We start from the raw sequence: 26,521 nt of genomic DNA, 5'->3' as shown, positions 1-26,521 counted from the left end.
GTAAGCTCGCTCTCATTGGCTATTGTGGGTTGGCTCACAGCAATGGAGCGACGCCCTTAATTTCAGGCAGCCAACTCGAGCTGCGCTGCTCCAATCATGTGACAAACATCATGTGACAAACCTCACTCTCCACAACCATCTATAATACACACCCACCTTATCAGGTGGTCTATTTAAGCAGAGATAAATTTCCCATCATCCCCTTTGCTCGCACCGCTGCTGCAGTATTGCTACCAGTTGCTTCAGCCCCTCCGCCACCCCAGCATCCACCTGTAGGCTCCGACGGGGGGGTACATTATTTGCTCATCACTCCCATCATACCTGTGTAATCATATGGGGGAGTGATTAAGTTGGAGCCTAGACGGCAAACACCAAACCTGTTCTACTGCTGTAATAAACGTTTGAACGCGAGTTGTCTGAATGAACTCTGTTGGTGGCAATTATCGTAAATATCAAACATGTTTTCAATGATTCAAGATTGGGAAGGCTCCGACTCAATCTATAGCGTTAATATTATTTTGTAAACCCCTCACACTTGAGGATTATTTGTGCAGATAATCATCACCTGCTGGCCTCTAATCAGGAATGACCTCGCAATTGTCGGAAGGGGCGAATCGGGTTTTATCCTCTAGTGTGCAGCAGCCTTTAGTGCCATTCATACTAAGTTAACATAATAACATGATATTAGAAAAAAGAGGAGCTTTATCTATAGTTCAAATGAAAACATCTTTTAAAATAAAAATTGGTCTTCAAGTATTCCACATTTCCCAAACCAATATTCATAACATTTAATATTAAATAGTGTATCATTAATTTTCAAATCAAATGAATGTATAAAGAAAATTGTAAAATGAGGAATGAAGTCAGTCAGACTTCAAGAGGCATGAATAGAAAGTGAATTGACCCGAGTGTTAATGATTCCATGCGTCACTCTGCACTTATGTTACGAGGCATCTGGGTTATCTTCTGGATGTTCAAGTGGTTCCTGTGGTCTGTACATGAAGGTAAGGAGGAAAAGAGCCACATCATAAGAGCACCAATAGGCTGTGTGTGAGGTCACTGCTGACCAATAGCGGCTCTCCACCAGGCCCTCCCGTAGCTCGAAATCGATGCGCCTCTCCAATTCCACTGCAACAGAGAAAATGACACATTATTATCCAGCATGTAAGTGTCAAAGGAAGAAAGTAGTTCTCTTTGCCCTGATGGGCAGCTCTGCATTGTAACCCTGTCATCCTATTAAGTCTGTTTAATTTACTCAACAGGTCTTAACAGTACTGGCACTGGTCATTTCTGCTAATAATCCCATCAATAGCACATGTTTTTGGGACCACTATGGTTGAGGGGACTCATTCAGACAAACAAGGTTTGACCGACATCACTGTGTCGGTTTGAATAAGATGTTACTCTGCAGAATATTCATATAAATCATAATAACACAAAGTTTTAATCTCTTCAAGAACAAATTATCTTATTATTTCTACACTTTTCTTTCACTTTGGCACATCTTTAGGGATAGTCCACCGAAAAATGAAAATGCACTCATTATCTACTCACCACTGTGCCGATGGAGGGGTGGGTGAAGTGTTTGAGTCCACAAAACACTTTAGGAGTTTCAGGTGTAAACAGTTTTTCAGACCTATTCTTCAGACGTGATAAAACAACAGGAAAAAAACGTAACATGCCTCCATACTGCTCCTGTGTGGTGTCATCCAAGTGTCCGCAAGCCCCGACATTCATATTCGACTAAGCATCGTTTACACCGTTTTTAAGCCTAAAAGTCCACTACCGGAAGTGCCGATGCTACCGGACGTACCCACAAGAACGCACACCCCTTGGGCAAGAGTGTGTGCGGTTTTCCGGTGTGCCTGTCTGAACCTGAATGCGATATCAGAGGACCTTTAGGCTAAAACATGGTGTAAATAGCAGGTTTCGAGTTGAATATGAATGTCGGGGCTTGCGGACACCTGGATGACACCACAGGAGCAGTATGGAGGCATGTTATGTTTTTTTCTGTTTTATTACGTCTGAAAAAGGGGTTCCATTTCCTTCATTTGTATTTGATTTGGCTGCAACACTGTTTACCCCTGAGACTCCTGAAGTGTTTTGTGGACTCAAACACTCCATTTAAGTTATTTTTTTAAAGTGAAATAATACTTATCTCACAGAATATGTGTTTTTATTATTTAAGTTTCTAATTATCTGGACCTTTTTTGTGAACAACAACAAAACAGTTTGCAATCCAGATTGGATGAAGCCAAGTAAAATGTTTTGACCACAAGGATCTATGATTTGTAAACATCAATAAGTCCATTGTGTCGAGATGGAAATATGACAGAGGCCCAGTCCCAGTGATCCCTCTTACACACCCATCACAACTAGCTGTGGTCAGGAGTGGGCTGTTGAACTGTCATGCCACAGTATGTAGCAGATGCACACAGGCTGTCACCAGCTGGCATCCACCACACCCTGAGGGGTCGTCGATACTGTGGTACAGTTTGACGGGTGTGCACGATTCCTGAAGGGGGCTGCAGACCCAAACCCTTGCACGTTGCTCTGAGGCTGTTGGAGGTAGTGGTGCTACGGTTGCATTGACTTTGGAACTGGACCAAAGAGATCTTATGAATGTGACAATGGCTCAAACCTCACTACAACTCACTTGGATTTTGACCTTCTGTCCCCAACAGCAAGTGAGTCCACCTGTGTCTCACACCAAACACATAGTACTTACACGAGGTGCTGTCCATTACAGCTGAGGTGGACTGAGACATGGTCGGCTCCACCTCCCTCCTTTCCTCCTCTACTTGTTTGTCCTTCTCTTCACTGTCTACCACTGTGGCTCCTTCCTCTCCCGATGCAATGTTTTCCACTTCAGAAGCTCCCCCCTCGCAGTCTGACGGCTCCTCCTCCACGCCACCCACCTGGCTGCTGGAACGGGAAAAGTGGGAAAAGAGGATTCCTCCTATTCCTTTCCCAAGACTTGCAGCACCTGAGAGGTAGCAAGATTCATGCATCAAAAAAAGCATTCATTTCAAAAACAGTAGATTGTACATCACCTTTATCAAGCTGTAATTTATTTACAGCATCTATTGCACCTTGTCCGTCCTGGGAGAGGGATTTCTCAAATGATGCCTGTTAAATATAGGCTGTACAAATAAATTTAGATTTGACTGATTTGCCAACAGAACTGGATCTAAATGTCCTGTACTATATCCCATAGAGTTGTAAGGAGCTGAAAAGAAACAAGAGGAAATGGTTCACCAGCTCTGAGAGAAAAGGTTACAGCAGACTGGACAGCAGAGTTTCACTGACCTCTACTGGTTCAGACGTCACCATGATGGATGAAGTTAGGGTTAGCCACAATCAAAGGCAGCCTGCACTGCCTTTGATTGTGGCAGCAAATTTACTGCAAGTGGCAAGGAATAGACTTGCAGTAGGGTTAGAGCTGACAGGGAGTGTTACAGGGGGGGGGCATGTGCTTGACTACTTCTTGGCCTGGTGCTTCTTCTTGTTTTTTGTTCGGTTGAACAAAAAACATAAAACTTGCTAATTAGGGAGCTTAAAAGGTGGGTAGATATTATCTTCAAACTCAACCAGTGTATCAGCTAACCAGCTGATGAATGCACTTGTTGTATTCTATGTATAGATATCAGATCGTAATCAATCTGAGCAGCAGACACTCAGAAAGGAAATTGATGTGTGTATTTCCCAGAATATCCTTTAAGAGAATTCTCAGCTGCCTACCTTAGCAAGAATAGAGTCAATATTCACTAAACAACAATGTTCTATAAGTGTCATTAGTAAAGTCAGTTTATCCATAGTAACAGCTTATGGCCTAGAAATCTTTGTGACGAGGTTGACGAATGACGAGTTGGGCAGAAGAGTGGTTCAGTGGTTCAGTGGTTAGAAGCTTCTTGGTATTTTACATGTTCTCCCTTTGTCTGTGGTGGTTCTCTCCAAGGTAGACTCACTTGTCTGAAGCTATGAATTTGTCTGTATGTGTTAATCGCGTAACATACAGCTGTCCTGACTAGAGACTACCCTGTTTCTTGCCCAATGATGCTGGGAATGGCAACAGCCCCCGTCAACAAGCTTTATATTCGGTCTATGTTGGTAAACTTTGTGTTTTTTTTATTACTGTTCATGTGAGTGGTTTAGACATGAGTTTGAATGATTGTCTCAACTGGTGTTATTATTTCATACATTGAGTTTGATTCAGCAGCTGACCACTGCTGTGGTTTATCCGAGGACGTAGAAGAAGACATATTCAACATACAGACAGACATTTGTGGAATTAGTAGGAAACAGATATTCACAATTCACAATTCGCCTTACAGGGCTTAACAGGATATAAAGGTTGGAAAAATGGATGACGCAGAACAGTTCTCACAAATTAAATTAGTTATTCAGAAAGAGCTTTTTATGTCTGCCGTGTAGAGCAGGGAACATGTTAGGAAGAGTGACAGCAGCTGAACGTCTACTGTACAATATAAAAAAAATCTTTCATCAATTTCAAGAGGCCTGCTTTTAGTCTCCACTTGGCATCTGATGCCTATGGACTAGTTACATCATGTTGTCAATCCAGGAGACAGAAGCTAATTGCTTCTATTGATTTGTTTAGACAAAGCTTTTTTCCCACTGCTTATCCTAATACCACATCAGCAATGAAGGTAGCTCCTGTTTCTCTCAGCTCAAATCTGGTACCCTGTAAGTTGTCTATTTTATTTCCTAAAATAGTTCTTCAATAGAACACTGAATTCCACTTATATCGTCCTTATATCCTACTGCATCTGCCTTCCATGTGGCCATCCATGTACACAACCGTCTTTGTGCACTCACCCATGATGCTGGCCTTGCCCAGGTTGGTAATAGACTCTCCGTAGTGCCTTCTGGCCTGAGGCGGAGAGGTGCAGGGGCTGGGGATGCTCTCAGAGTCGGAGACAGATGCAGTCTCCTTCGGGGGGTTGAGCAGCGTGGGCCTGATCTGATCGTACAGTGTCGGACTGGTGGTGTTGTACCTGCACATGAAATCCATATCAACCTCAGGTCACTGACACACTGCAGTCCTCATTCTGTCTTCAGCTCTGATTTCATTCAAGTGAAGATACTGTAGCTTTAGTCACATCACAACAGACAGAATGAACCATGATCATATGATTTATACTGCTCATGATATCTATACTCTTATTCTAAATTGTTTGTTAATTTCACAAATAACTGACAAACAGAAAGAGAGACAGATGGAAACTGTGGACGAATACATGTCCGCCTCGACCGATTCACAAGTCAATTTCTAAATAAGCAGCATATCATTTCTCATATACTGTATAACCTCATGACTTACCAGTGGATTTGAACAGGGGTAATGTTACTGTAGTGTTTTAAGATCAGAGGCTCCAATCTGTAGGCCTGAAACAAACAGATGCAAATGCTGGAGGAGATGAGGGTATCTCACAACATTAATTCTCAGGAACGTTCTTTTGGCACATTTTAATGAAATAGTCAGCATTACACCTCATTTCATTATTCTGTAGTGTAATATAACATCATAACATACATACATATATTGTATCAAGTGAAATGGTTTCTCTCTCATTATCACAGGCTATAATGATCTATAAAACTCATTAGAGAGATAAGTGGGCGATGATAGTGATCTGAGCAGAATAGGGACAAAATCAGTTGAGGACACTGCAACTCACCACAGGGTCTGTGGGATGGAATATGTTGAAGAGGCGTTTGCAGATAGATGTAGGGAGGATGTGGTCCTGCACAGTATGGTTTCCAGGCCGGATCCCTCGTAATGCCAAGAAAACAGCCAGAGGGGAGCCCATGCAGAAGAAATTTTCTACCTGCAACATAGAAAATAGGGTTGAAATTCCTCACCTGAAAAACTGTCCAACCATAGCTGCTCCGAGATGCTTGTTGGCCACTTATAAAGAACTGCAGCTGCAGAATTGCTGTGCTAAGTCACCTGAGGGTTTCACTGCATGTGCACATGCAAACTAATCAAATCTTCTTATATATAAGTCTGATTGCATCCCTCTGTTCTGCTCTCTCTTCACTCAAGCTACATATATTGTAAAGCTCTTTGAGTGGTCATCAATCATCTGATATAGTTGGGATGCTTCTGGGACAATGTTTGTAATTTGAATCAGAAGTTTGTAGTTTGCATCAGGTTTGTAGTTTGAATCATAGGGTCTGAAGTTTGAATCTGAGGTTTTGTGGTTTAAACAGAAGATCAGTAGTCACTCTGGAATTGGAATTGAAGGGTGTAAAGTTTGAATTAGAAGGTTTGCAGTGTAAATCAGAGGGTTCATAGTTTGAATCAGGTTTATAGGTGTCATCATATCTAGAACAGAAAATAGATGGTGACCACTGGTGACAGATATAGTACCATCCAACGTGTCAGTGTTACCTTGAATTTCAAGGCTGGCACTGCAACACAAGATGAGGTCTGTAGACCTTGGAACTGATCCTCCAAGTCCCTCAACCTGGTGGGATGATAGATATTCAGAGTTACTCTAATGCATGGTGTTATGGAAGGTTTCTGGAAGCTGGTGAAAGGAGAACTCAGGCAGCAGCTGATGTCTTATGCAGAAGATTTTAATGTAGACTTGATGCATCAAGGAGACCAGAAGGTGAAACAATATACAAACGCTAAAAGAGTAAAATGAGCAATTGTCAACACCAAGTCTGACGATGTCTCCCACAGCATCCCCATATATCTCCCTCTACTTGCGTCACCCATTCTAACAGCACATCCATGAATGGCTAGAATTGCTGCCACTCTCCATGTTACATGTAGGTGTTCGCATCCTATTGGATAGTTAAGCCTAAAGTATGCATAACTAGATCCTGCCCACCCCAGTCAGGGGACTGAGGAAATGAATGGAGGGGTGAGGAGGCTATGGTCTCTGAGAGTGAGAGGAAAACTGTTCACCACCATGAAAACCTATGACCACAAATCACAAATCCCCAGCCCCAGGTATATGGTATACTTTTTCTTTAGCGACATGGGAAATTCATTATAAGCTAAACAAAACCATTAATCTGAATTTATTATTAATCAAATTAAAAGTTGTATTGAAATATATATATTCATATTTACTACTTGTACAATTGTGGCTCAATATAAAAGAGGTAGAACTCAGCATGCATGAAAAATGTTTTGGGATTTTGGTGAAGCGCATCAGTCAAATGAAGACACAGACATTTAGAATCAAGAGGTGCTCTGAGCAGGCAAAAATATTATTAAAGTCTAATTTCTCCTAATTTTTACAAAGCAAAAAGTGAAAAGTTCTATAAAAATACGTAACAAAAGTGTCATTAGTTGTTGGGAATTGCCTTCTTAGAGATTTTGTTCTTGTTCCTTTGTCATATAGCTTTGGGCACTGTGTTTTAAAGACAACATATCCCACGCACTTCTCTTCTGTAGGAGTAAATTAAAATGTACCAGAATTAGGGGCTTAACTGAAATGTTCTGTACCTTTAGGCAAATTTTATGTCAGAACAGATGTGGAATGAAACTTCTCACCTGATTCAAAATAAAAACCTGTGCAGTACCTGAGGCGTGTGAGTCTCAACTGCTCCTGAAGGTGGCGCTCTTCGTCACTTGGCCAGCGGGCTTTTGTTTCCTCTGGGTCTGGCGCTTCTTGATGATGAAAGCGCACAGGGTCCCATCCTGTCATGATGTCAAAGGTGATAACGCAGCCCAGCGAATGTGACACTATGGAAACTTTCCCATTTTTCTCAAAGTCTGGATTGCGTGAGCAGAAGAGTGAGTAGAGACGATTCAGCTCCAGAGTCAAACCCCTGTTAATCTGAACACACACACACACACACATAATGACACTTATGTACACTTTACCTCTGTAGATATTTTTAATTGGGTTAATAAAGAATGTTTGATTCTTCAGAGCAGTGATTATTCATCTATTATTTCCAAGGCAGGCAATCAACCATAATTCAGTGGTATAAAGCTGTGTTGGATTAAAACAGCCAGGATTTCGTTGTGACTGAGGGGATCACTTCAGACCAATGTTCCCAAACTGGCAGCTGGGTGACCAAGTGCAGCAGCACTGCTGTGAGTAGGAGTTATCTCAGGCTCACCTCATCTCTGTACAGAGGGCTGGTGTAGTACATGATGTCCATGGCGCTGCTGTTCAGCATGTCTCTAAGACCTCGCACCTTGTCTGGAGTGATGGAGTCCACCGTGTCTGAAGGGAGAACATGAAAATACATCCAAACCTGCTTTTTAATACCGTTTCATATTCTAAAGAGAAACTGTGATTCTTATGTCGGTATTTCACATGCTTCCACATGGACTCTGTTTCCCACAATCCTCCACCTCTCACCTTTCTGATTTAAGTCCACCCTAAGAATCAGTATTTCCAGTATGCCTTTGTTGACTTGGTGACCCATAATGTAATGTCCTCAACAGAACCTGCCATCCCAGTAAATTCTTTCTCCCTCTGCTGTTTCCTGCACCGGCAGGAAAGAGAGACATCCTTTCCAAGAACAAAGAACTTTGATTCTTATGTTACTACTGACCCTGCTTTTACAGGAGGATAACCTAGTCTTGTGATCACACAAACACTGGACCCAGCCAGAGATGCAAGGTTCGAACCTTGCTGACAAGTTAAAGGGATAGTTCACCCAAACACGAAAATTCACTCATTATCTACTCACCACTAGGCCAATGGAGGGGTGGGTGACGTGTTTGAGTCCACAAAACACTTTTGGAGTCTCAGGGGTAAACAGTGTTGCAGCCAAATCCAATACAATTGAAGTAAATAGAACCCCTTCTTCAAACAACAAACAATAGAAGAAAAACACAACATGCCTACATACTGCTCGTGTGGCGTCGACTTGACACCATGTTTTTAGCCTGTGATCCATGTGCGAACGCTGCTCCGGAGGAGGATAACAGCAGACATTTAGTAACACTGTTTATATTTAATAACACTTCATCCACCCCTCCATCGGCATAGTGGTGAGTAGATAGTCACTGAATTTTCATTTTTGGGTGAACTATCCCAGTAAGAGAAACAGGACTGAAAAAATTAAAAGCATTATTTCTATTCCAACAACATGGTTTTATTGAAAAGATCCTGGCTACGGACGCAGGGACCACGGACAGCTCCACACACCTAGGGGGAAGGCACACAGCCCGGCCACAGCACCACAGAGTCTGGGGCAGACACCCAGGGAGCCATGCACATAATGTTCATTTTGGGGCCTTTTCATACATTTTTGGACCATGAAAAGTTATTTTTTTACAGCTTTTAGCAGCTCTGGCTCTTCTCTGTTTCTCTATTATTCGCACAGTGCAAATTCTGTTGTTTTTAGAGAGAGAGAGAGAGAGAGAGAGAGAGAGAGAGAGAGATGTGTGGTGATCAGTGTTGTTGTTGTGGTGTCATTTCAAACAAATCAATATTTAAATGGATAGTCCACCGAAAATATGAAAATGCACTCATTATCTACTCATCACTATGGCGATGGAGGGTATGGGTGAAGTGTTTGAGGCCACAAAACACTTTTGGAGTCTCAGGGGTAAACAGTGTTGCAGCCAAATCCAATACATTTCACCGACCCCTCCATCGGCATAGTGGTGAGTAGATAATGAGTGAATTTCATTCTTCGGTGAACTATCCCTTTAAAATGTGGCGAGTCAGAGACTTCAGCTGAGTCTGAGAGTGAGTGAGTGAGTGAGTGAGTGAGTGAGTGAGTGAGTGAGTGAGTGAGATTTCCTTCAGGTACTGGAAATATCATAAATGAGCTATGCAATACTTTTATATAATCAACCGCTCATAGTGATGAATTTGACCCGGGACAAATGTTTCCACAGAATAATTTAGTCTGGATGAGGGGAAGCGAGATTTGGCGGAGCCCCCTAACAATTCTCTGTTCTCTCTCTGTTCTCTTCTTCCGACAATGATTCATTGATGGAAAAACCCGTCAATGATCTGAATTAGTTCATTTATCATCTAGGGCAGCAGGGCTCCATCTGATTGGCTTAATATATTGACATGCTGAGCGTAAATGCATGGCACATGGATCACCATTTATCTCAGTTCAAGCTGTCTTTTGCTATACGTATATCGCGCATGTGATGATGACACATTTTCGAGGTGGACTGGATGCTCAGAGGGATGTTTTATTGGGAGGTTGTTTTTTCTTTTAAGGGTGTCTGTTACAACTGGACTCAATGCTCATTGTAATGTTTGCTTTAACTCAGACACGTGTGTGTGTGTGTGTGTGTGTGTGTGTGTGTGTGTGTGTGTGTGTGTGTGTGTGTGTGTGTGTGTGTGTGTGTGTGTGTGTGTTTATGTGCCATATAATGGTAACCATGGATAATATTTGGTCCTGCTTGTGTCTGGTTAGCTCTGAATTAATCCCAGTTTAGGTATATTTAGAAGGTGGAGAGGCGGGTCAATATAAACTGAGCTGCAGCATACCTCCATCCAAAGCCAGTTTTGACCTCCACTCCACAGGAAGGAACTCTACATGCTCTGTGGTTCGATCAGAGAAGTGCTTCTCCTCCATCTTCCTGGCAGCATCTCTCATCCTGCACACCATCCAAGAGAAAACAGTGACTTCAAGAGTTCTCTGATTCCATTCAGCTCTAGAGTAAGGGAGCTAGAAACCTCCCCATTACTCACATGCTGGTATTCCTGATGATGCGGCCCTGATCCATCTTCTGGCCAATGCCATGCACCACAAAGACAATGTGTGTGGTTTCAGGTGGGGTGTCCTCAGGTGCTGCCTCCTCCACGTACCCCCGATGGAGACGTGTCCCACTGCTCGAGGCTGAGGACAGGGGAAGGCACATTACTAGATTACTACACAGCATGTTATGGTGCTAATGACCACTAACCTAGAGTGACCAAAGCAAAAACCCAGCAACAAGACATCACCTTTTCTCAGATACCCTTCTACACCAACAAGCAAACCATGTTACAGCACATGTCCATGTATATCCCTGATTTGTAGGTGCACCATGGATGTTTAGTACCCTGAGATAAAACTGCAGTTCAACTTTAACAAATCCATTCATACTGTATTTAAGGGTCAGTTCACCCAAATGACGAAATAAAATGATTCCTCTCTTCCCTGGCGGTATCACTCCAGTCCAATAGTTTGGGTTTGGAGATGTGTCTCAGAGATTTCAGCCTCCATGCAACTAGAGTGGAGGAGAATGGAATTAGTCTGTGCTTCTCACAGCAAAGAAAAGTGACATGATGATTTTTTTTTTTATTCCACAGCAACATGTTTTTTTTCTCCAGGAAGCGTGCGTCCCTGTTATGTTCATCTTACTAATAATTGCAGAAATCAATATGTCTGTCTGTCTGTCCTTCGATTTTCTCTACAACCATTTATCCACTCAACTTCAAACCTTACCACCATGTGTCTCTGTGTAAGAGTGTATTCACTGAGCGGTTGTTCAAACCCCAACCCAGACCTCCAATCTATTCTAAACTGCACTTGCTGTGACGTCTACTTTGGTGGTGGGTGACATCACAGTGATGTCAGAGAATGCAGCTTGGCAAGCCCATTACCCCACAAGGATATTTTGGGGGAAATGCCATGCCCTTTCAAGGCACAGTTTGACAGACCTGTTGTCCTGACCATTGCTCCTTGTCTACACTATAGTTGAAATGCTTCAGTGACTCAGGATCTTGCCTTTTACTCCTGCCGTTCACGATAGAATGTTTTTTTTTTTTCATCTACCTTTGGAGAAGCCCAGTTTCTGAGTGACGCTGCGTGCGATCTTGGAGGTGGTGGCGTCGCTGTACAGGTACACCTCCTCCACACTGTGCCAGTCCACATGACTCCTGCTCAGCTTCAGACTGTGGATTGCTGCAATACAGTCACACTGTGATTAACATTAAGTGACACAGTTGTGCCAGCATAATTAATTTACCATTCCACATGAGAATGTGCAGGATGTGCGTATGTGTGTGATGAGTCATTTTTACAGATTTTAAACACTCTCAGTTTAGCATCCTGTTGGTTCAGCCAGTCTACTACAATAAATCACATGACTTGTTTTGTGGCCTTGCTCTCAATGGGAGAGTTACAGCCACACCCACAGACACTCCTGAAGCCTCTATACACACACACACACACACACACACACACACACACACACAACACAGTCACCTCCAAACATGCTTTTATCCTCTTTGCCACACACACACACACATCTCTCTGGGTCCACTTTCATCCACACACCTGTCTCAGCGTCCTCACCATCCTTGCTGTCCACGGTGGTGGTCGCCGCCTCCATCTCGTAGGTGTCCTTCATCTGTTGCCCCCGATAACAAGTGAGGTGCTCTAACTCGATAAGGTCACTCTCATCCTCCTCCAGGGGAAGCCACGTTCCGTCGATGAACCACTGACCCCTCATCACAGGAATACGGTCTTGCTCTGAGGGACACCACATGATAGAAAATTTTGTCAGAAAATACTACGTACCACATAAACACATAAGACAGCTTTCTTTTATTTGTCTTGCTTTCTTTCTTTCTTTTCTATCAAGCATGCTCCTTAAAACAGACAAAGTAATTATTGTAGGTGATTTTATCATTCATGTGGACGTTGATAATTATACCTAGATAGTTTATTTTAATATTAGACTCAATTTAGACTCAGTTGGTTTCAGTCAGTGTGTGCATCGACCCACACCCTTGACATTGTTCTGACATATGACATCAAAATTGAACATATAATAATCCTTCAACATAATCCTGTTCTTTCAGACCTTAATCTAATAACCATAGATGTCTTATTTTGGACTACATGCCAATAATTAAAAAGTCTTTCTGAAGATGTCAATCTGATAGTGATGTAGGTAAAATTTAAGGAAATAATTAAATCGACATATAACTCAATACCATATGCCTCAATATAACAGAAGCGTACTTTAAAACCCTTCCACTGACATCGATCATCTTGTCTGCACTACAGACTCATGAGTAACACTCCAACACTCCGCGTGCCGAAGTGTCCTTGAGCAAGATACTAAACCCCAAATTTGCCCCTGATGACTGTGCCAGCAGAGTATGAATGCTGTATGATAAAGAAAGTACTGCACATAGATGCACTGTATGAATGTGTGTGAGAATAGCAAAACTCTACTTTGAAGTGCTTTGAGAGGTCATCAAGACTAAAAAAGAGCTATATAAATACAGACCTTACAGACCATTTACCAATTACTCTATAGCGCCTTTTAAAACTTTAAAAATAATAAAAAGGAAGTGGCCCTGCAACAATCTTAATGAAATTCACTTAGCCTGGAAAGACAGTCTTAAAATATAGAAGAAGACCCTCTATGCCAGATCTGCATCAATAAAGGAAAATAAAAACAAATCAAGGTTTCTGTTCAGCACTGTGGTCGGGCTGACAGAGAGACACAGCTATTCAAACTCCGCTCTATATCTATCTAACCCACCCTACTACAGAGACTGGAACAGTGAATTGGCATTAAAGTTACCGCCCTAAGCTGGTTTAAATCTTCTTTATCAGATCGATTCCAGTTTGTCCAAATTTACAATGAGTCATCTGCACACACTAAAGCAAATCCCTGGGTTCCTCAGGGTTCTGTGCTTAGCCCAATTTTGTATATGCTTGCATTTGATAACATAATTGTCAGTGATATAGTTTTTCCTTTCTCTTGGTTAGGGTTAAAGGTGAAGGATGTCGCACCTTGTGAAGCCCTACGAGACAAATTGTGATTTATTATGAATATTTGTGAATTTGGACTGTACAAATAACATTTGATTGATTGATTGATTGATCATTCGATCAACAAACTTGGCATTATAGTAGGATAATGAGATTAATGATAACAATAATAATGATAGAAATGACGATGGTATTTTTTTCATGTGTATGTGTCATTTACTATGTAATTAATCTAGAGCTGAAAAAAGTGCTTGATTAATGAAAAATGATTGTTAAGCAATGTATAAAATCTTGTTTATTTTTTTAAGATATAACGTCTGAGGGAATCATTCTTTATTAGTGATTCCCTGAAACATTGGCTGCAGCTTATTTCACAGTGAATGCAGAGCAGAGTCAGTTTGCTCTCTTTCGGGCTATTCAGTCTAAACATGACATTTAACATTCATGAATTTTTGATGAATATTTCCTGACATTTTATTTAACTAGTAATCAGTAAATTATTACTATATTTACACCCAGAGAAGTCCAAAGTGATGTCTTACAAGTACAACTAGGCAGTTTGGTGCATTTGACCACATTTCTTTACAGTAAGTGACAAATAATAAGAGTGACTCACTGTCTAATTTGAGCAAGAAAGAGTAGAAGTTGGAGCTGTGGCAGGAACATACAGTGCATATGTCGAGTTGACTGAGTGTACAATCCCTTCTCTATATGGTATGACACGATGACTATTACGTGTGCTGTTTGCTTTCTAATGGAATTGAAATGGCGGTGGGAATAAAGGGACTTCTTATTATAGTTAAAGAAACTGAGTTGGCCCAGCAGTAGCAGGCATGTGGTAATACTGACTGTGCTAGCAGTGCTAATAACAGTGAGATACTCATGATAAATAAAACATTGGCATCCTCACGGTTCCAGTACACGGGGTAGCATTCCTTCTCTCTGATATCCACTTCATAGAGCCCCCCTCTGACACACACTGCCTCCACACTGATGCTGATGTCGTCCGGGTCCTTCATCTCGTCTGACGCCGCGCGCCGCTGCCCTCCGCCCCGATTCACCGGCGGCTCCGCCCGGACACCTCCATCGTCCCCGGCCCCGCTTTCCGACTCGACCTCGTCGGACATGCCCGTCTCCTTCCCCTCGGCCCCGGTGGGATCGACGGGGCGTTTGACCTTGTTTGGGATCTGCTCGCAGAATCTCCGATAAACTATCTCGATTTTTAAAGAGTCGTGCCCGACGAATGGCTTCCAGGTCCGCTTGTCCTCTTTGTAAAACCAGCGGACCTCCTCTGGCCCCAGCTCCGTGACGATGTCACCGCGGTGCCTGGAGCTGTTGGACCGTATGCGCTTCTTTGTGGCGACGTTCCCATCACTTTCGGTGTAGTTTAGGTCCAAGTCCAGATAAGATGAGGCCGGGTATTCCTCCCCGGCCAGGCCCAGCATCATGCCATCCTGGGATAACAGCGGCAGGTGTCTCTCCAAGCCGGGCTGCGCTGGATCCTGGTCCTCAGCAGCAGCACTGTCGTCGTAGCTGGACACAAACACATCATTTGCCATGTCCCACTCGCTGCTGCTGACGGAGTTATTCTCCGAGCTCTGCTGGCGGATAGTCGCTTCCTCCGCCATGTCGCCCACTGTCCGGCCGCAGCTCGTTAGATCCAGTACATTGATACAACGATGCTCCGACGTCGGACTATTACCCCGGATTAGCGGATTCTTCCTCCACAGCTGCGAACATCTGTATACCGCACCGCTCTGAGCACGATTGTGGTCCGTAACATATCAGCTACAGGTTAACCAACTCCGGTCCGGACTGTTCGGAGACACACCGCTGCGGCTGTGCACACTGCCGTGCCCGGGCTCCGTGATGACTGCTGGGATGATCGATAAACGGTCCTAGCTGGGATGTAATCTCAGCTGCTCCATGCTGTCAAATCAATTTCCTGTTTGGACATTCAAAATATAGTCCACACCACGAGAATATAGCTCTTATAGTAGAATGCTGAACATTGTGCTGAGGACTGTATTGAGTTAAAATACAACTGTCCGTGCAGTTTTATAGTGTGTTTTTCAGAGCGGAGCCAGATAACGGCTCCATCAAGTCTATTTCCACAGACGGGATTTTATTGTAAGGCCGGATGTGTTACCGTTGCTTTCTGCCGCGCTTTACTCATCTAGATTTTTATCTTGAACACAACGACCTCGGGTTGTGACTAATTTCAGTCAGTCAAATATGTCACACCAGCGTGTTATTTCGAAGCGACTATTGAGTTACTTTGCGTTTAAACTAAAACATGTAAACTAATACAGTGAAGCCCAGTGTTGTTGTTGTTCATATTTTGTGACCTTCGAGGCCACCGTAGTTCTAGCTGTGGCGTTAGTGTCATGGCCGCGATGGAGCGAGTTTACTTTTAATAAATTTGCTTTTCTCTGGGACTCAGATAATGTAAAATGGCAGCCGTTTTCCTGGTCACGCTGTATGAGTACTCTCCTCTGTTCTACATCAGTGTGGTGTCCTTGTGCTTCGTTGTTACCGCTGCCGTCGTGCTCGGCTGGTAAGTGATACCTAGCCACGTTAGCTTAGCCACAGTTCTGGCAGCAGCAGCTGGATGTTTTATTTTTTACAGTATTTCTTTACCAATTTCTCTTAATGACACCATAATCTACAACTGCCACATTCTTCAAAAATCACATTCAAATCAACTGAGTTGACAGTGAAGGTTTAGGATTGGTTGCCCCTGCTACCAACCATTGATTTTGTGCTGGTGAAATGAAAGTCTGTTGGATCTAGCACCGAGTAATACTAGAGTCAGGATCACAAAGCAGCATGAGAATACTCTATCTGGTTTAATGAGGTGAAGCATGAACAGGTTCTAGATTTGTTGCCGAATATGAGGCAGACTACTCCTAACTACAGAGGGGATCACTGCACACAGCAAGGCAGGGACAGTGCAGCACCTACTAACATTCAAAGATGACACATTGAATGTAAGGTGGTGCAAGATTAAACTTCGTCGATAGTTAAGTTATAGGTGTCACTGCATTTCGTGGCAGTCTCCCCATTTAGTTTGGATGTGTGTGTGGTGCAGAGGAGAGGGATTGAGATCCACAGTGTTTCAGTAAAGTCAGTAAAGTGGGTCTGACATCTGAACACATTTTCCCTTGATAGAAGATGTAGAGAGAAAGGACGATTACTTTTGTGCTGTGCTCACTGGCTCTCCGTCCAACAGGTTTGGTTTCGATGTCCCTGCGATCCTTCGCAGCTCAGATGAGACCGAGTCCATCCTTCCAACCCCTGAGAAGCAAATGGTCCAGGTGACGAATCCCTTCGCCTTGGTGATGGGCTATGGGACCGCATCTGTCACTGGTGAGGACCATCATCATCAATAATGTAGGATAGTGACTGGGAATGGTAGATTTGTCCTAACCCTAATTTTACGTGTCTGGGATGTGAAATGCTCTCGCTATCCACCAAATGTAACAAAGACATTAAAGGGGATGAGTTAACCCCTCCTGTACCGCATGTGTAAAATAGGTTTTGTGAGGCTCCCATGTGTGGATGTCTGTACCCCAACAATGTAAACTACAGTAAGTACCAGCATGCTATACTCATGATGCTTTAATCAAAGCTATTAGCAAGCTAATTATTAAAGCTATTAGTTCAAAACATGGGATGGCTGTGGAAATAGAAACCTCACTGAGACCTTATTAGCTAGCCCAAATGAACAAGTGTGCTAAATGGACATTGGGTTGTTGTTACAGACTAGCACACTATGGTTATCATTTAATATTGTTGTTTTAAAATTTATGTAGAATTGTCTAATCTTTATGTAATCTGATTATATATGTGGACAGATGTTTTATATTCTCTAGAGCATAACAAAAATACAAGGCAAGATAAAACTGATTTAAAAAGTACTAAAATGGCTTATTTTTGAAGTTGATAGGTATATAGGTAACCAATAATTCAAAAACCAACCAAAACATTGAGCATGTAATTTACGACACCGGCTGTTCAAGCTTGGCTGATACTGTTATGCTAGCAGTTTTGCTCTTAAAGCACTTCCAACTTATACAAGAAAGGATGTCAAAAACACAATTTGGTCTCCCATTAGTATATAATTTCTCCCGCGAATTTAGCTACAACCCCCCCAGTTTGTCAGTATGTCAGTATCTTAAGCATGTGCCAAACATGTCTCAGCTCATTGTCACTTATTTCAATAGACTCTGACCTTGTCAGACAGCTAGATTTTGACAGTCTAGTGGATGATTTTGTGAGGAGGAAGGCAAGAAAGACACCAGTATAGGAAGAGGGGGGCCTCCAAAAGACATGGGCCTCACGGACCATGATCTGGCCCTGTAAGTACCCCTTAGTTTATCATTTCTGGTTACTGAATACATATACAATATCTGTTCTGGGTCCACTGTGGAGTTGAAAGCATTTGTATGATCTGAAAATCTCCAATGAACCAGTTGGACAGCTATGAATATGTACAGTAATGATTCTTCAAGCCTCCAGATGTCTTTTTGTATTACTACCTTTGCGTTGTATCCTTTCCTTTCATGTCCTGGTCCATGGTGACATTAGCAAACTTCTCCTTGCAGATGGTGCATCAGTGAGGCCTTTTTGTCTGGAGCCCTGCATCCTGAGCTGTTTCTGGGGATGTGAGGTCATCGCCGTCCAGGGAGCACTGCAATCTCACCAGCACGGGCCGAGGCTCAGCACCCCCCAACATTTTCAGGAGGCCTTCCACCTACGTTACCACCACAGCCAGAGTTTCCAGTATCCTTTACAGTCCTAACAAAGACTTACCAGAAACTGACTGTGCCTGTCGGTGCATGGGGTAACAAAAAATGTCCTGATGGGAGAAAAGGGTTCTGTTTACCAACACACAATGCTACATTCTGTGATGTCCCAGATTAAATCATCAAAGGGTTTAAATATGGGTACCAGCAAGTGCAGTTTACATATTTAGACATCCTCAGAAATACACAGCCAAGTCTGAAGTCTGACCTTTGTTCCCTAACCCCCCTTCTAATGAACACATTCAATTTGTTTTATCTTGTTTTTTCCTTTTAGCCTAAGTGTCTCTGAGTACATAAAAAAATCACATGATTCATGATGAATTCATTATTTCTACAAACAAACAATTTGTCATTCTGTCTCTGTCTGCCCATCCTTTGATTTTCTTGACAACCACTCATCTGATCAACTCTAACCTTGGCACATGTGTTTCTGAGGAGCCGAGGAAGTGCATTGTAGACTATGAGCGGTTGTTGAGACCTCAACCCTAACTTTAACACTTGCTGACGATGACAATGCAATGACATCACATATCACTGTGATGCTCATCCTCCATTTTTATCAATCTGCACTTAGTCTGACCATGGTAATCATGTTTAAATTGAGACACAACTCTTCCATCGTGTCATCAGTGGTTTTCTGTTCTTGACGTCACCATTGCTGCAGTGGAGTTATCCTGAGGTGATATCCCATCCATGTTTGGCCCCTTATCTGTGGAAATATGTCTCCAATATGTATTGGCACAGCACAAAAGCCTCCCCTCACAGCAGTCAGTACTGTCATTCTATCATAGTGACATCTTATATATGCCCCTGATGGCTGAGGCAGTTATCTTTTTGGCTGATATACATTCTTCCTGGTCAGCCTCTTTGACTCCACCCTCCCAGTGTCAGCAGTGACAACAACGAGGAACACCACACTCAGATTCCTGCTGAACAGGGGATCCCAGACTTTGGATTGTTGCCAAGGGCACACTACCCTCTTGTGGCTGTGCTGACGCTGGCAGAGCCAGAAGCCCGAGACATGTACAACATTGTGAGTCCATCTACACATGTTGGGAGGTGTCAGATGAGGAGAGTGAAGGAGGTGGAATTGTATACATATGTGATATTATACACATATATCTTCCTCACTTTGCACTGAGACTAGAGGCCAATGCAAGTCAGGAGCTTTGTTTTGTCCCCACTCACACACACACACACACACACACACACACACACACACACACACGATCACAGCAAAAAACAATTGAAAATACACATTTAAAGGAAGTCTTTTTGCTGTCTTTCCTCTTTCAGGTGGCCAGTGTGACCGTTATTCATGTTCCTGATGACAAATACAGCCTTTCTGCTCGGATTCTTTTTCAATACCTTCTCACCTCACAGGGGAACATGTTCGAGTTAAAGGTATGGTACCTTTTTGGTTTAAGCAGGTGGTTCCTGTTTTTTTCTCAAGCCCAGAGTCAGGTGATCCATACTTTGTATAAAAGCTGTGGTTAGCTGACAGAGTTTGTAGCATTGACTATTGTGATTGTTCCTCTTGTTCATACTGCCAAAGAGCTGCCTTCTTAAACATATTCCACTGTAAAAATATACCGTCCTCATGTTAAATATTAATATTATTGTAATCTAATATTTTTCTCAGCCCTACATATTATCAGGTTCATTTTTGTGCCATTACAGTGCAGCTTAGAGGGAATTTAGCACTAAAAACACTAACTTTGGAAGATGACTGCATCTTTACACAAAACATGCTGCTGTCACATTTAACCTGTATTTTTTGCCTCAGACAAACTGGTTTGTTTGCCCATTAGGTGCATTTCCTGCTGTGACAGCTGTTAGTTGAGTTCAGCTGCCGTTTGTTTGCGGTCAGAAAGCAAAGAAACCACCCACAAGATGTTGTAATAGATATGAATGAATTGAAAAGCCAATAAACTACCGTGAACTGTGATCGATAAATGTTGGTATGTTATTAAGAGGCGTCGTTAGTGTCTCATCCTCTCATTAGGTGACAGTGCATGAAGGCAGTGCACACATTTCACAAGTGTCGACCAACTCTGCTGATTAACTGATATCAACCACCTCCCATCACTCATCACATACTTCACTTATATTATTACATATATCAAAATGTAGCTGATTGCTCTGTGTATTAAGCAATACGTTTACAAAAGGTCTCAGGATTTCATCTAATACAGATTGTTAATAACTCCACAGACTGCTGATTATCCCCAGGATATAATTCAACTTGATACGGTGAACACTATGTTAATCTGTCCATCTGCAGAACTTCACAAAGCTTCATAATTATGTTAATATTTTGACATTATAATGAGAGAAATCACACAAATTTAGGTGACTGTGATAGCAACAAATTATCTTCTCTTTCAAGTTTTAAAGCTTTCAAGATGTGCTGTAAAACTGAAAGGTTACCTCACTAAAAAAGTTAGATGAGGGCAGGTCAAACATTTTGACGTTACACTTCTGTTTCTGTGAACCTTCAAAGAACCAGGGGCCTCATTTATAACTGTTGCGTACGCACAAAACGGGGCCTGAAAGTGGCAAACGTTGGGATTTATAAAAACAAACTTGACGGGAGAATGTGCGCACTTCCACGCTAGCTCTGACCAATGCGTACGAACATTTAGGAGACGGGAAAATGACGATGCAAACTTGAGGTGGTGAACTGAAGCCAGATTATTGATCCACTTCATCATTAACATTAAAACCAACAGTGTTATTTGTGCTCATAACTGTTCCATACGAACCTTTAATTGAAAAATATATAAAAACAACTTACAGCAAATTACGTTCAGATACCATTTAACAGCAGAGTTACAGAGCCGAGTCATTAATAGTTTTTAAAAATATCTTCTCATACTGTGCGTGTATTATCAAGGATGAGTGTGTGTAAAATCGCTGCAGTGAACGTGACTGTGCCATCAGGCACACAGAGCGCATTGGAGATCACTGACAAAAAATAAAGAAAAACTGTTCGCTTTCAAATTTCTATTTCTAAATAATATCCCAGAGTGGAGGTTAGGATCCACTGATGTGAGGTAATCGGTCCGATTGCTCTAAATATATAAATACTGTGGTGACACTTGTGCGTAATGCTGAGTGATGGATGCATGCACATGGAAGGATGAGGAGGAAACGAGTGTTCCGCGATCACAAAGATTTTTTGTCCCATGATGATGACTGATCAGCTGATATACCCTGTAAACAATTGTCAGTAAACTACTGGCAGCAGGGTTGTGGTGTTGCAATTTCTTAAAATGTACAGTTTACGATTAGCATCAGCCTGTACAATTTAGTTTGAAATGGAAATTCAACATAATCTCAAATACAATACAATGTAATTTAATGTAATAGCACCACGGATGACAGTCAATTCCTATAAATTGAACTCCTCTTTACCAAAACCTTGGTTCGCTATTTTAAAGTGATATTCTGTACAACATATACTGAATGATTAAGGAAACTAAAATGCAGCAATCAAAATATTCTATAGAAAAGAGGAGACTTAGAAAATACAAGATTGATTGAGTAACCCAACATTTATTTATAAAAGGCAACACCAATTGAAATACTTGCTGTTTTTTTGTTGATAGAAACAAAGTTGTCCATTACAGTTGGAGATTTCAGCTATGCAGAACAGGACAGTTATCAGTATGTTCATTAAATGTGGTAAAACCAATAAACCTTGTAAAACACTTGGAGAAATGATGCATCTTGACACTGCAAGTATTAGTAGGACAAAAACTTTATAACCAGTGATACTGAAATATAAACTGAAAAATATGAAAGATTCAAATTGTTTTTGTTTTTCTACTTAGCCAGTCAGACTTCAATGGTCCTGGTAAAATAAGAGTGCCTTAATCAGATAAATCTGTTAAACTATTAATTTGACAACACAATGACAAGATGCATCGTCCTTTAAACACTGACATATTTAGAACTATGGTTTCTGAGGTAATTTGTGTGAAGCACAGACGATGGGAGCTCTGAAATCTCATTGCATGGAAGACCAAGAAGTGACGTTCATGAAGTAAATACATCCAATAACTGATCCGAATTTCTAACAGAGTGAAATAAAGTGGAGGATATAGGGTCTGCTCAGATGCTGCCTGGAGAGAGAGCTCTCATTGACCTATGAAATTCCACTCAAAGTCTATAAGGTTGATTGTGACAGATTTCTTCTGAATGACTCTCCCTGTCCTCCTGGAGACGAGTCCCCCAAACGGCTTTTGTTCCTCTTTCTGGGTTGTTTCAAAAGAAGCATCGACAAAACACAGGAGAACACAAGAGATAAGAGGTTGGATAGAAATAAAGTCTATGATATATGATGTCTATAATACATTGTTTATGAAGTTAAGGTTGAAAATGTGGGAAAACAAAGAGAAAATGACAGATGGCCAGCACAAGCTTTACCTTGTACAGACAGCTTCCCAGTTAAAGATGTGATTAAACAGTGTAAACAGAGCAGCAAGCCCTGTCACAAAAGTTGGGTGTATGCCCCCACATATGATCCTCAAGGCTGATCATCCAGTACCTTTCCACCTGAAACATGAATCAAGAGTCATCTCAAAAAGCATCTTGACTTTTGCAAACATCTCTAATGGGAAGAAAATGCATGGTTTATTTATTATTAATACAGATAACTTAAAAAAACATCTGATATGCAATATAAGATGTGTTATGAATACATAGCGAGCAATATTAGATGAGGAGTCAAAAGTAGGTTGAGTGTCCTTTCGCCACCACTGTGGAAGACAGCTGTAGAGCACAGACAAAAACCTGTGGTGAAAACATTAGCTTTATTAGATGAGGATTAATAAGGCAACAATTCATTATATATTGTATATTGTATAAATGAAAAGATAAGAGGAACAAAATAGACGAATGTGTCCATCTTAAGTCTTTGTAAAGTGGTTCCTTCGGCAGCTGGACAACATGCTAATATCACACACGAATATTAGTTCAACTTCAATCCCAAATAAGATGTAACATTATCAAAGCTGTAGTGCAGTTAAGGTTAGGGTGAAAATGTACAAAAGAGGACAAACTCACAATAATGCTCCTAGCTGCAAACCAACTGACCATGCAAAAAGCCAATAAGATTAACTTTTAATTACTATTTGGAAATTGGCCTAACACTCAAAATAATAATTAAAAAGTAGCTTTACTGCTGTACTCACATGTCACTGCATGGCTAATTCAGAGGACCACATGCAAGTTACACTTCTAATCAGTCTGAGTTTTTTTAAAGACAGTAAAAGTTAGCAAAAAAGGCAAGGCAGATAAAGTTTATTTCTGCTTACCGAAGACTAGCTCGTAGGATGCAGGATTCAGATGGATAATCCTCTAAAAGAGTTGGCTTCACGACTTTGTGTTCCACATGTCTTCTAGAAGTATAGTAGCATTCTGTTTTTGCAGGACCTCTCTGCCGTTGATTCTGACATCCTCCCAGAATGCAATGCTGTTTACAGTATATTGCAATATTTTAAGGAAAAAAGCAAGCTGCTCATAAATATTTCCCAGAATGCATTGTTTTCTACAGCACAGTACTGTTTTAATGGAAAACAGAATGTTAGTGTCAGAATTTGGCCGGTTTCTTACAACAATACGTTAGATTGTAGATTCTGTAGATCCGTGATCTTTGTGCTGAACAGTCTGAATCCAGTCTTACACAGATCGACCCGACGGAACCGAACCATCCCAGTACGAACATAAGCATATAAATATAATTCTGTTAAATTCTATAGATTAGGGACATCACAGCTGTCTCTGAATTTAATAATCCTGCAGTTTCTCAATGTGATGTCCTGTAGTTTAATTTGCATAGCAGGAGAATGAGCATGTTTTCTCTGAGTGACCCTCAAAGCTTAACTATACTAATAATCAAATCAAGTTTTATTTGTTACCCATATTCGCCAATTACACTTTGCCTCATAGGGCTTAACAGTTAGTGACAACAAAACAGTATTTACAACATTCACAATAAAAGACAGCGTCTAACATAAATTGAGAGGTGTATCAATGGTTAAAGTATTTATACAAGAGAAAATGTCTGACAGACATGAAGGGAGCAGCAATGTAATCTCTTTCCTTGTTTTTGTCAACAGGCCGTTGCTAACATAAGGAAAAAGTCAGTGGCCTCTGATGTTGTTCTGGTCCTGATGCCATAGGAATAGTCAAGTCTTTAGGGTTCTATAGGGCAGATTTAAAACTGCAGCAGAGGTATCCTGAATTGTGTCCCTTGTATTAGTCAGGCTCCAAAAACACCTGGATCCTTCATCACTCATAATACACGTGGAGAGTATCTTTTCATTTGTCTCTGTCAGTCTGATAATTCTATTATGTGTGTTTCCTGTCCGAAACACACATAACACGTAACCTTGATATCATCACCACGGTTATGATTGAGTTGTAGTTGGAGCGATGTTATGTGTAACGTTAGTGGTCTATTTTCAGTGACAATTTAAGTGCAATCTACACATTTGAACCATGTGATTTGTCATGTGAGAAGTTGTACCACATGACCTTCTATAATCCTCTGTGTTGATGAAATGTTTCTGCCATGCAATTGTTAGCATCAGGTTTTCTCTACTATGACGTTTAAAGTACCTACTGTGATAAAAGTTATGCCTCCTGTCATCTGCAGCCTCTGTTCATGTCAGCTGACAGCGGGGGGGCGCCGGGGCCTCCTGACACAGAGCAGAGCACCTCTCCCAATCAACCCACAGAGGAGGCACACAGACTGGAGCAGAGTTCTGTGCTGGAGGACGAGGACTGGTCGGAAGGGACAGGCAGAGACTGTGTGGTCTGTCAGAATGCAGCAGTGAACAGGGTGCTGCTGCCCTGCAGACACGCCTGTGTGTGTGACCGCTGTATGTCACACTTCCAGCACTGCCCCATTTGCAGGGCATTTGTCCTGGAGTCGTTTGCACTGACACAAGAACCAGTTGTAGAATGGTGACTCCCCACTCTGTCAGTGTGGGATGTGTTAGTGTCACTTATTAGATCATATGCAGTGAGGCAGTCATCACTGCTAAAGAAGCTCTGAATTTACATAATGTTACACCCAGTTTCCATAAATGGAACCATTATTGGAGAAGTTCAGCTGGACTGTAGACATGTATAGAGTAAATCAGGGAGTTGCACTGCAGCAGCTGTAAAGAGTACTGACCACTCCATTAGACTGCCTCCAGCATAATCCATACTGTGGGACGGCTGTGGCTGAGGGGTTGAATGGTCGTCCTCCAACCAGAAGGTTGGCAGTTTGCTCCCAGTCTTCCCCATCTGCTTAAGTGTCCTTGGGCAAGATTCTGAACCTCGAATGGCCCCTCATAGAAAAAAAGTGCTGCCCATAGATGCACTGTATGAATGTGTGTGTGAATGGGTTGATGTAAAACTGTACTGTAAAGCACTTTGAGTGGTCATCAAGACTAGAAAAGCTCTATATAAATACAGACCATTTACTGTTCGTTTGCTGTTTCCCAGTTAGACTGTGCACTGACTACTGAATGAATATAGTGTGTTCGGTGTGACAGCAGCTGGATTTACAGCAAACGCAGTCCCATACATCTGCCTCAACATGAGTTGTCAACACTGGTCAAACATTCGTCAAACATCACCAATGCTGTCAAACGGGTAATGGAGCTGTAACACAATCACAGTTCTGCTGCTGTGCCACCACAAACATTTAAATTTATCATTACATGTACTGTGGTTCTATCTGTACTGAACCAGTCCAGCTGAATTGGTCAGGTGGTAGCTTGGAATATTTGAATAATATAACATGTTAGGAATGGGACTGATGATTTTAGAAGATAGGTATATTATGAACTACATAGTATACAAACATATTGAATATGTTGTGGCTAAACAAAGCTGCATGATTTCTATCTCACATTAAATTGTAATATTTCCATGTACAGATTTAAATATCCATGATATAAATGTATTTGTACTAGAATGTTAGTTTGACTTTTCACAGCAGCAGTGCAGTATTTATTAACCACAGC

At 41.7% G+C, this 26,521-nt stretch overlaps 2 protein-coding genes across 4 annotated transcripts; one reads left to right on the top strand and one right to left on the bottom strand.

Annotated features, from left to right (window-relative positions):
* Nucleotides 1-265: 265 nt before the first annotated feature.
* ddhd1b (DDHD domain containing 1b) lies at nucleotides 266-15,582 on the bottom strand. Of its 2 annotated transcripts, none has more exons than XM_035143688.2 (13): nucleotides 14,597-15,582; nucleotides 12,235-12,429; nucleotides 11,731-11,859; nucleotides 10,662-10,809; nucleotides 10,458-10,567; nucleotides 8,110-8,216; nucleotides 7,564-7,820; nucleotides 6,416-6,491; nucleotides 5,700-5,849; nucleotides 5,342-5,406; nucleotides 4,837-5,015; nucleotides 2,729-2,986; nucleotides 266-1,128 (listed from the first exon to the last, which is right to left on the bottom strand). In XM_035143688.2, exons 1-13 carry the CDS (start codon nucleotides 15,312-15,314, stop codon nucleotides 944-946), a joined length of 2,577 nt encoding a protein of 858 aa, XP_034999579.1. In that variant the 5' UTR covers nucleotides 15,315-15,582; the 3' UTR covers nucleotides 266-943. The 2 variants fall into 2 exon arrangements, with proteins under 2 accessions (XP_034999579.1, XP_034999580.1); XM_035143689.2 differs by having other exon boundaries at nucleotides 12,253-12,429.
* A 61-nt stretch (nucleotides 15,583-15,643) lies between these two features.
* cgrrf1 (cell growth regulator with ring finger domain 1) lies at nucleotides 15,644-25,715 on the top strand. Of its 2 annotated transcripts, none has more exons than XM_047338121.1 (6): nucleotides 15,644-16,243; nucleotides 16,919-17,055; nucleotides 18,294-18,471; nucleotides 19,386-19,527; nucleotides 19,791-19,898; nucleotides 25,159-25,715. In XM_047338121.1, the coding sequence occupies exons 1-6, from the start codon at nucleotides 16,140-16,142 to the stop codon at nucleotides 25,471-25,473; spliced, it is 984 nt and encodes a 327-aa protein (XP_047194077.1). In that variant the 5' UTR covers nucleotides 15,644-16,139; the 3' UTR covers nucleotides 25,474-25,715. The 2 variants fall into 2 exon arrangements, with proteins under 2 accessions (XP_047194077.1, XP_034999582.2); XM_035143691.2 differs by having other exon boundaries at nucleotides 19,380-19,527.
* Nucleotides 25,716-26,521: the final 806 nt, after the last annotated feature.

This window comes from Hippoglossus stenolepis, chromosome 20 (genome assembly GCF_022539355.2).
Source record: "Hippoglossus stenolepis isolate QCI-W04-F060 chromosome 20, HSTE1.2, whole genome shotgun sequence".
Classification (NCBI taxonomy): domain Eukaryota; kingdom Metazoa; phylum Chordata; class Actinopteri; order Pleuronectiformes; family Pleuronectidae; genus Hippoglossus; species Hippoglossus stenolepis.
Note: the sequence above shows the minus strand (reverse complement) of the source record. Positions and strands in the feature narration are given on the sequence as shown.

Bases quoted from the DNA above. Each gene is read 5' to 3' on its own strand.
- ddhd1b (XM_035143688.2), bottom strand. From the start codon at position 15,314: ATGGCGGAGGAAGCGACTATCCGCCAGCAGAGCTCGGAGAATAACTCC. The intron at 7,821-8,109 runs GTGAGCCTGAGA...GTGTGTGTTCAG, and splicing joins GCCCTCTGTACAGAGATGAG to ATTAACAGGGGTTTGACTCT. The intron at 5,407-5,699 runs GTGAGTTGCAGT...TGTTTGTTTCAG, and splicing joins TCCATCCCACAGACCCTGTG to GCCTACAGATTGGAGCCTCT.
- cgrrf1 (XM_035143691.2), top strand. From the start codon at position 16,140: ATGGCAGCCGTTTTCCTGGTCACGCTGTATGAGTACTCTCCTCTGTTC. The intron at 19,528-19,790 runs GTGAGTCCATCT...TTCCTCTTTCAG, and splicing joins CCCGAGACATGTACAACATT to GTGGCCAGTGTGACCGTTAT. The intron at 19,899-25,158 runs GTATGGTACCTT...TGTCATCTGCAG, and splicing joins GGAACATGTTCGAGTTAAAG to CCTCTGTTCATGTCAGCTGA.